This window comes from Colobus angolensis, unplaced genomic scaffold (assembly GCF_000951035.1).
Source record: "Colobus angolensis palliatus isolate OR3802 unplaced genomic scaffold, Cang.pa_1.0 Scaffold51, whole genome shotgun sequence".
Classification (NCBI taxonomy): domain Eukaryota; kingdom Metazoa; phylum Chordata; class Mammalia; order Primates; family Cercopithecidae; genus Colobus; species Colobus angolensis.
Window position 1 is genome coordinate 7,103,260 of NW_012118599.1, and position 9,521 is coordinate 7,112,780.

General features: G+C 34.4%; 1 protein-coding gene across 1 annotated transcript; it reads left to right on the forward strand.

Annotated features, from left to right (window-relative positions):
- The first annotated feature begins 3,311 nt into the window (after nucleotides 1–3,311).
- DEFB110 (defensin, beta 110) lies at nucleotides 3,312–6,445 on the forward strand. Its single transcript, XM_011960249.1, has 2 exons — nucleotides 3,312–3,410; nucleotides 6,162–6,445. Exons 1-2 carry the CDS (start codon nucleotides 3,356–3,358, stop codon nucleotides 6,308–6,310), a joined length of 204 nt encoding a protein of 67 aa, XP_011815639.1. The 5' UTR covers nucleotides 3,312–3,355; the 3' UTR covers nucleotides 6,311–6,445.
- Nucleotides 6,446–9,521: the final 3,076 nt, after the last annotated feature.

Consider the following 9,521-nt stretch of genomic DNA (forward strand, 5'->3'; position numbering starts at 1 on the left):
CATCAGCTGGGTTCAACCCGGTTTTGCTTTCTGCTGTGCCAGAGCAGCACTGAGTTCAAAGCAGTGTCTCACAATTGCTGTTCTCTCCCTCTCTCAAGCACATGATTCTTTCTCTGCACCACTCAGCTACTGTCAAGGGATGAAAAAGGGGGGTGGTATCTGTGATTTAAGACTGTTTCTGTTACCCTCTTCCAGTGCCTCTTTCAGCGTGAAATTAAAACCAGGTGCTGTGAGTGCTCACCTGATTTATTTATGAAGGTGCTTTTTTTTGTTTAGATAGTTGTTAAATTGGTGCCCTTGCAGTTGGGGGTGGTAAGGGTACTCTAAGTGAAGTCTTCTCTTCCACCATCTTGCTCCAACCTTCCTCAGTTTCTTGATAGTAAGTTTTGAAATTAGGAAGGGTGAGTCCTCCAATTTTGTTCTTTTTCAAAATGATTTCTACTATTTAGGTTTCTTGCATTTTCATATGCATTCACTGTATCTCATACATTGTGGCACATTATGTTTTTGTTATTATTCATACTAAGCTTATTCTAATTCATCTTTGGATTTACTTTTGAACCTGTGATTATTTTGGAGTGTATTATTTAATTTTCAGTTATCTGTAAATTTTTTATTTTTCTTCAGTTACAGATTTTAAATTTATTACATTGTAGTCTGAGAAGATACTTTGTATAATTTCAGTGTTTTAAATATATTGACACTTGTTTTGTCACCTAATATATGACTATTCTAGAGAACGTTCCATATTCATTTGAAAAGAATCTGTATTTTGCTTTTGATGGATGGAATGTCCTACAGGTATCTGTTGGTTTAGTTAGTGTACAAGGTTGCTAAACATTTTTTGTTTCCTTACTGGTCTGTGTAGTTTTTGTATCCATTATTGAATGTGGGGTATTATTGACCTCAAGTATTATTTTTATTTTCTATCTATTTTTCCTTTTAATTCTGTCATGTTACTACTTCTTGCATTTCAGAGCTTTTATGTTAGGTACGCAAATGTTTGTAATTTCTCTACGTTCTTGATGGATTGACCATTTTACTATTATACAATGTTATTCTTTGTCTCTAGTAATAATCTTTTTCTTAAAGTCTATTTTCTCTTAGGTCAGTTTAGTCTCTCCAGTTCTCTTTCGCATAGGATATCTTTTTCCATTCCAATAGCAAAACCAATTGGAAAGGGGTAAATGTTCTGTATTAAAGATACAGTTACCTTTTTTTTTTCTTTTTAACCTATGTCAATAGAGTACTTTCTATTCATAGGAATCCTTTCTTAGTCTTCTGTATGTTTTCTGACTAAAACAAGATGAAACCAATTCAAAATCGATTTGAAATCAATAACTGAACTCTGAATTTTAGTGCTCAGTAATATTTGTTGAATAAGTATTGCGTAGTGATATACTGAAGTGGTCTTCCTCCTATCAGCTAATGCTGCATTCTCAATTTTTCTTTACTTTCCCAGAAAGGAAACAGATGAGTCAAGTTCCCCATATTTGATTTAATTCAAGAGTTGTTATTTTTATTTTATAATATGAAGCATTTGTTGCAAAGGATAACAATTACTAGGTAAATAAGTTCATCTATCTTGATTTTACTTTTCTCACCAGTAATATGAGTATATTTGATTAGAAACTCTAAGCAGCTTTAAATTCTTTATTAATGTATGCTGCAAATTCTATGACTCTGTGAAACATTTTTCTTAGATATTATAGAATTAATGAGTTAGGTTTCCTAGAATAATATGTGGCCCCTTTCAGTAGCATTAGCATTCAATGATCTTGTTAGAAAAGCAAATTCTAGTCCCCATTTCAGATCTACTAAATCAGAAATACTGGGGGTGGGACCTTGCAATCTGATTTTAGCAAGCTTTCTAGGGGATTCTGATGCAGCTAAAGTTTAGGAACCACTGTCCTAAAGATTATCTTAACTATGTGGTAGGAAATAATTGATTCATTGATTTCTTTTTTATTTTATTTTATTTTTTTTGATAGGAAGTCTCACTCTTTTACCCCAGGCTGGAATGCAATGACATGATCTCGGCTCACTGCAACCTCTGCCTCCTGGATTCAAGCGAGTCTCCTGCCTTGGACCCCTGAGTAGCTGGGATTACAGGTGCCTGCCACAATGGCCGGCTAATTTTTGTATTTTTAGTAGAGATGGGTTTTCACCATGTTGGCCAGGCTGGTCCAGAACTCCTGACCTCAGGTGATCCACCCTCCTCAGCCTCCCAAAGTGCTGGGATTACAGGCATGAGCCACCACACCTGGCCAATTGTTTTTCTTTATAGCATCAGCTTCTGAGTACTGGGCAAAACTTCCAGCTCTTTCTCACATATCCGAAATAATAGTTTTTGTAAGCATGCAATTTAGATCAGATATGAAACTTTCAGTTCCATAAACAATTAAAACATTGAACCTGAAATTTTGAAATCAGATGACTATAGAAAATTTATAAATCATACATAGACTTGATCGGGCATAGTGGCTCATGCCTATAATCCCAGCACTTTGGAAATCTGAGGCGGGTGGATCATGAGGTCAGGGGTTCGAGGCCAGCCTGACCAACATGGTGAAACTCCGTCTCTACTAAAACTACAAAAATTAGTCAGGCGTGGTAGCAGGCACCTATAATCCCAGCTACTCAGGAGGCTGAGGCAGGAGAATCACTTGAACCCAGGAGGCAGAGGTTGCAGTGAACTGAGATGGTGCCACTGCACTCCAGCCTGGGTGACAGAGCCAGACTCCATCTCAAAAAATAAATATAAATAAATAAATAAATAAATACATAGACTTAAATAGAATATTTCCCACATTTTTAGTGAATCCCGAATTTACTGATTATTTAAATAGTTGTGTCTTATATTAATTGAAATAAAGTCATTTAATCTCCCTGGTTCTCTTGTTTTAGCAGTAAAACAAAACTGATCTCAGTGAAGACTTTTTCTGTAAAATCTTATGATTCAGGCATTCAACAGTTTTATACTAAGGCATTAGAATGTTTAATATTACATATAACACAGAATAGAGAAGCTGATTACTATAACATTTAGCAATCCAAACACATATCCCCTATAAATAAAAGTCTCTTAAAAACTGTGTTTTCATGAAAGCTAGTTAAAGTTACACAGCAGGTTTTACTTTTATGAGAACAATTTAATAATACTTTTTGAGTTAATGTTCTTTGAGTGTGGCACTATTCAGCCAAGCATACAAATGTTCTTGCTCTTGATAAGCCTCAGTAGTTAAAAGTACTTCCCAGGAGAATCTATAAATAAAAGGGATCTCTGTTTCCTTATTTCAAAACAGCTGACTTGAAAAAGGTCTGTTGACACTTTTTTTTTAAGAAGCTCTCTACCATGAAGATTCAACTTTTTTTCTTTATTCTGCTCTTTTGGGTCACAGTTTCACAAGGTAATATGCAAATATTTATGGGGATTTATACTAACAAGTTTGAGAAGACATAAGTTGTTTTTTGGTAAAACTATGATAATAACATAGAGATTAAAACATCATTTCACAAAAATGTAATGTGGTATTTTAGATTGGACTCCAGAACGGATAATAAAGACAATAGTGAAAAACAGACAAAAGTGACACGTATGAAAACTGGCAAAATTTAAATAGAGCATAACTTAGTAAATACTACTACATCAATATTAATTTCTTAATTAACGTTACCAAGATTATGCAATATATAATATAAGGGGAAGCTGGCTTCTACCAACTTTGCAACTCTTCTGTAAATCTAAAATAATATTATAACAAAAAGTGGTGTGGGAGATAAATGGAGGGAGATTTTACTTTGCTGAAAGTGATGCTCAAAGATTTCAGACAGAAGATTGGACTTGAACAATGTATTTGAGGGCAGAAATAATAATTTTTGAAATATCACAGTATTACTAGATCAGTGGTTCTCAGAGAGGAGTGAGTTTGTGCTCAAAGGAACATCAGGCAATGTCTAGAGACCTTTTAGCTCATCACAACTTGTACTACTGGCATAGTACCAGTTGTAGATAGAGCCCAGGATGCTGCTAAATAGCCTACAATGCACAGAACAGCCCTCTAGAGCAAAGAATTGTCCTATCCAAAAGGTCAATATTGCTAAGAGTAAGACAGCCTACCCTTGAGCTTGGCATCCAGTTGACAGGCAGTATATTTAATTGATACTATAATGCTTGCAAAGGAGATTAGCAACCCAAGGACACAAGCTGGAGAACACATGTAGAATTCAGAATGAGGAGAAAAAAGACAATAATGTTTTAGAAAGGTGAAACAAGACAAAGAACGAATAAGAGAAGGGGTGGGGTCAGTCCAAGGTGGAATCATGGACAGCAGTGCCAAATGTGACAGAGCTCTTGTCAAAGGTGAGTATAATCCAGGTGTATGTCACTTGCCATCACTTATGGGTTTGATAATCATAACTCCTCAGAAAATGTAGAATAAGTAATGATCTTTAGAAGTGAATATTTAAATTGTGCAGGTTAACTAGATGTTCTTCTATGTTTTTGGTTCTTTAAGTTGCTTCATACTCTGAATCGCTTCAGTTACATTGAGAAGAAAGCCAATATTCATAGCAGGACTTGGTTTTATAGCCACTATACCAATGACATAGACAATGTAGCTCTGAGTCTACGTATTAGCTAACAGATATTACTACTCACCATCACTTATCAGCTGTTGGAAATGGAGACAGACTGCCTAGGCAAAGAGCCCTGGCCTCTGAGAAGACCAAGCAATAATTAATAGCAGCAAACAGTGGCATAATTTATTTGTTTTCATATGTGAAAATATTAAATCTATCCTTTGGTCAAGAATTTGATGTGCCTACAAAAAAAAAAAAAAAAAGACGGCGAAACAAATGACTTCTGAAAACTCATCGGCCAGGGTACAATTTAAAATATAAAATAAATTTTTTGACTTGGTACAATTTAAAATATAAAATAAAAAAATATTTAACTTGGAATAGATCATATAGCCATTCAAACCAATGTCCCCAAACCTCCTAAATACAATCGATTCTAAATAAGAAACTTCTAGTGAGATTCCATCTTTAAGTTAACAAAACAAAACATATGTCTTTTCTTACAGCTTTGACTATTACAAAGTTATTTTTGCATTGTGTCAAATTTTGTGTTTCTTATAATGTGCAAATTTTAGTTGCAGTTTTGCTCTCCTGGACATGTCTTCTTGTGACTCCAGCTACAAATCCCTCACTCACTCTTTCATGATTGATGAGCAAAGATAAAGCCAGAGTAGGGGTTAACAAACTTTTTCTAGAAATAAGTGAGACAACCAATACTTAAGGTTTTATGAACCCTAAGATCTCAACTGCATTATTTTAATGCAAAAACAGCTATAGACAATGTGTAAGTGGGTGCATCTGTGTGCCACTAAAATTATTTCCAAAAACAGGTGGCAGGCTGGATTTGGGCCCCTGACAATAGTTTAGTGATTACTAGTCAAAAGATTTAATAGCACAAACAGTAATTGTGATAAATTCTTGGTAAGTTATTATTTTAGAAACTTTGTGGTGAAAGAAGAAAAAGGTAACACTGGTAATTTTAGAAATCATGTAATGGTCAATAATGGCTCCACTTTTTTTTCTTCTTTATCAATGTTGTTGTTAGATACATGTCTAAGTTACATAATTTCTTCGGGGAAATAAACCCCAAATATTCAGGGGAGTTGCAGGAATTTAGACAAATTATCCAGCGTTGCCTAGCTCTCGACATTTTAGAGAAGCAAAATCAAGCTACAGTGAAAATCACTTGAAGAAGAATTCATAAAACACAACATTCAGTCTAAATAATGTTAGTGAGAGCAGAGAACAGGCTGCTCAAATGTAATTAGATGATCGTAGAGAGAGAGTCTGACCAAAAGATAAATTATGGTCACTTTTCTTCCATTGATTTTGGGAACCATCCTGGGTCACTGCCCAGTTTCTTGTAAGACAGAAAGTGGAAACACCTAACTTAGGTCCAAGACGCTTTTTATTTCTAGAATGTAGCTTGCACCAAGGGACAGTAAATTCACTTAATCTTTCCTCCATAGGTAGGTGGACGTTTTCACTCTATAATCTTTTGCTTCATGGACCTTCTCCTTTTAAAACATGGATGTGTCATAGCTAGATGGCTAATTTCAGTCATTCTTCCCTTCTTACAGCCAAAAAGAAATATCCTGAGTATGGTAGCTTGGACTTGAGGAGAGAGTGCAGAATGGGTAATGGTCGATGTAAAAATCAATGTCATGAAAATGAAATTAGGATTGCTTACTGCATAAGACCTGGAACTCATTGCTGCTTGCAGCAGTAACGATGACAGAAGAAAAGAGTCACAAGCTCCAAGAAGAGAAGACCAGTGTTATTAAGTTTTCTCAGCACATCCTTCAAGGCCTATGTGTCTCTATAATACACAAGAACTAAATAAAACTTAATGTTGAACCATTCAGAAGTGATCATATGTCACGCTCATATCTGGTGCCTTTACATTACACTTTTCTCCTGATTTGTTGGTACCAGAAGTAGTGGGACTTCTTTTATGCAAGTTCCTCAAGTTTTCTGTGCTTCATGTTCCACAAGTTCCACAAGTTTTATGTGCCTTGTGTTAGTTGCCATAAGTAAGGTTGTGGGAAACCTTAAGTCAAAGAATTGGGTAAGCTTATCTCTAAGATACAAGCTTCCAGTAGAAATGCGCTGTTATTTTATTAGATACTATTCCACAGATTACCCCCATGTAAATACATAAATCCACTGGGCTTGGGAGACTGGACATTGAGAGGGCAGATCTTTATTGTGAGAGACACAGAGCTGAAGTGAAAGAATCATAAGAATGGAAGACCAGGGAAAAATCACAACCAGCTTCAATTTCTACTCTTACTTATTATTTAGTAAAGACAAATGTGTATCAAGAAATAAGAGAGGTAGTAAAAAGAAAGGAGAAGAATTTCAGAAAGAAGAGGAGAAAATAACTGAAAATTTAGGCCAAAAAAGTCAAAAACTATGACTAATAGTTTATTGCAGCTATTCAGTCCTGAGAGATGACTATGTCTGAGGAGATACATGACAAAAGGAAGCAGCAATAACCTTCACTTTTTCACTCTGCCTCAGTTCCTCTACTACTGCCTCTGAGGATCCACAGTATTCCTCCCTAAAACAGCTCAGTGATGCATCTGTACCATTTGTTTTCCATTCAGAAGAGCTAATTCTGGAATACAATTTAAACATTAATTGTATTCAAAATTCAAAATTCAAATTCAAAATTCTTAAGAATTAATTAATTCAAAATTCTTAAGAAACATCGTCAACACCACAACATAATAATAAAGCAGAATCCTCTCTTCCTACCCCTCAAAATAAAATTAAATAATCTTTTGTCAAATTAAAGAAAAATGAAAGGTATTAAATCATTCATATAGGTCAGACTTAGACTCAAAAGGAGATAGTAAATCAGAAAATTCCAGGGACTTGCTACTCTCTTGATATTTTTATCGTGGTCTCTCTGTGGATCTGGTCTATTCTTCAAATGCAGATATGAGATCTAAGAATGCTCATACTAAGCGTTATCTACAACAAGCCATGAATGGGCAAATTTTTTTTCTCTATTCAGATAAAATTTACATAGTCTTTGATTGTTTTGTGTTTTCCTGCAATGTAAATATTTTCAAAAGTATCTTTACAATATTTATTTATAACAAGATTTCTCAACCTTGGCACTGTTGATATTTTGGTCCAGGTAATCTTTGTTGTGGGAGGTATTCTGCTCATTATATGTTTTTCAGCATTCTTACCTCCTACCCTCTAGATGCGAATGGCACACTTTCTCCCAATTGTGATAATCAAAAATGTCTACCTATATTGCCAAACATCATCTTTGGGGGAGGGGACAAATTTACACTTGGCTGAGAATTACTGATTTATGAAGTCAAGCACCCACTCTCACAAAAATTTAAAAATGACAATGGAAACAATAAAAAAAAAAAGTGAGATTTTCAGGTGTCCAATTACGTTTTCTGTGTTTTATGAGAAATAGTTATCTATTTAAATTTTTTATATATTATGTATGGACTAGAGGTGATATATTGGTGGCTCCAGAAAGAAAAATTGGCCTAACTTTTGGATAATGAATGTATTAGCTATGTCAAGAAAGAGATTAGTAAAAATAAATGTTTAAAATGAAAGTTATGGAAGTTTGATTTTTATTTATTTTACCTAAGTAGAGGCTGAGCCATCACTGCACCAAGACCTCTAAAGCAGAACTGAAAGGCTTAATATACTATTAATATGGGGAAAATAGGAGTTGAGTTTGTTAGAAGCCACCAAGAAGATGAGAGATTTTCTAAAAAACGTGTGAGGCATATCTGCACATAAACTAGGCTGTGCTAAAACTACTGGTGTACTCTCTATCTTTCAGTGCTTGACAGAGAGCATGAAAACCATATACATTTCTAAGATTGCCTTTACTTGTGTTCAATACATTTAAGCCATCAGCTTCTGCCTTCAGCTCAAGGGACAAATGAAAGAAACTTAAAGGAGAATGTGAACCTACGTGCATCAACCTCAAAATTAATGTTTTCTTTTCCTGAGGAAATCTTTTAAGTGTTTTCCTGGTGAAAAAAAAAAAAAAAGACTGAAAACTCTAGAAACTCCTTTGATGAAGTTCTTCAGCCTGCTTCCTTAAAAAGATAAAAGTGTTACTAATTATTCTACCCCCAGAATTTACATGTGTCTAAGTTTGTAATTTATTAACAAAAGGAAAGCAAAAAAATGCTTAAAAATGGAAAGATTTCTGGTGATTTTCTTGCTGATACATTGTAATTTTTATTGTGTGAACTTACAAAAGAACTAGATAATGTTAAACTCATTCGTTCTAAAAAACTGAGAGTTTTATATTTTTCCCTCCTGTGGCCCACAATATAAATTTTCATGACACTCTCTATTTTCCTTCACATTTACTTTTTGTGAGTCTTGAGCAGTGACTCTGTTAAAATAGATGCCACCAAGTGTTGGAAATTTTTACTGTTATTTGGTCATTCAATACCCATATGAATCAATTAAAAGCAGTATATTGAAATCAGATTTATCACCATCAAATTCTCACACAAACTAGGAAGAGAGAAATTAGACTCCTACCTGATATAATGTATTCAAACCCAACCTATTTCAGTATTTATTTTACCTCAGTGTCCTTGGGCAAGAACAAAATCTAATTCCAATTAGCAATGTACTTATTCAGGCAACTTTTCATAAGTAGATTACTTCTTCCCAGGTTTAATGTCATGGATTTTGGATTTAGAGATTGAAAAATTATAGCTCCTGGCTTAAGGAACTGATATTGATTGACTACAAACTGATTTTTAAGTAATATCCAATTTGATAGAGTTCACAAATGAATAAGGCATGGAATATTCTTCCAAAAAGATCAATGCCAATTTGTAATATGGATAATACATAGGTTAGACTACATTCAATATATTCTCCCTCATTTATTTACCAATTCAATAAGTATCTATTGAACACCTACTATG

Coding starts and splice junctions, on each gene's coding strand:
- DEFB110 (XM_011960249.1), top strand. CDS start 3,356: ATGAAGATTCAACTTTTTTTCTTTATTCTGCTCTTTTGGGTCACAGTT. Junction 3,411..6,161: donor TTGGGTCACAGTTTCACAAG/GTAATATGCAAA, acceptor CCCTTCTTACAG/CCAAAAAGAAATATCCTGAG.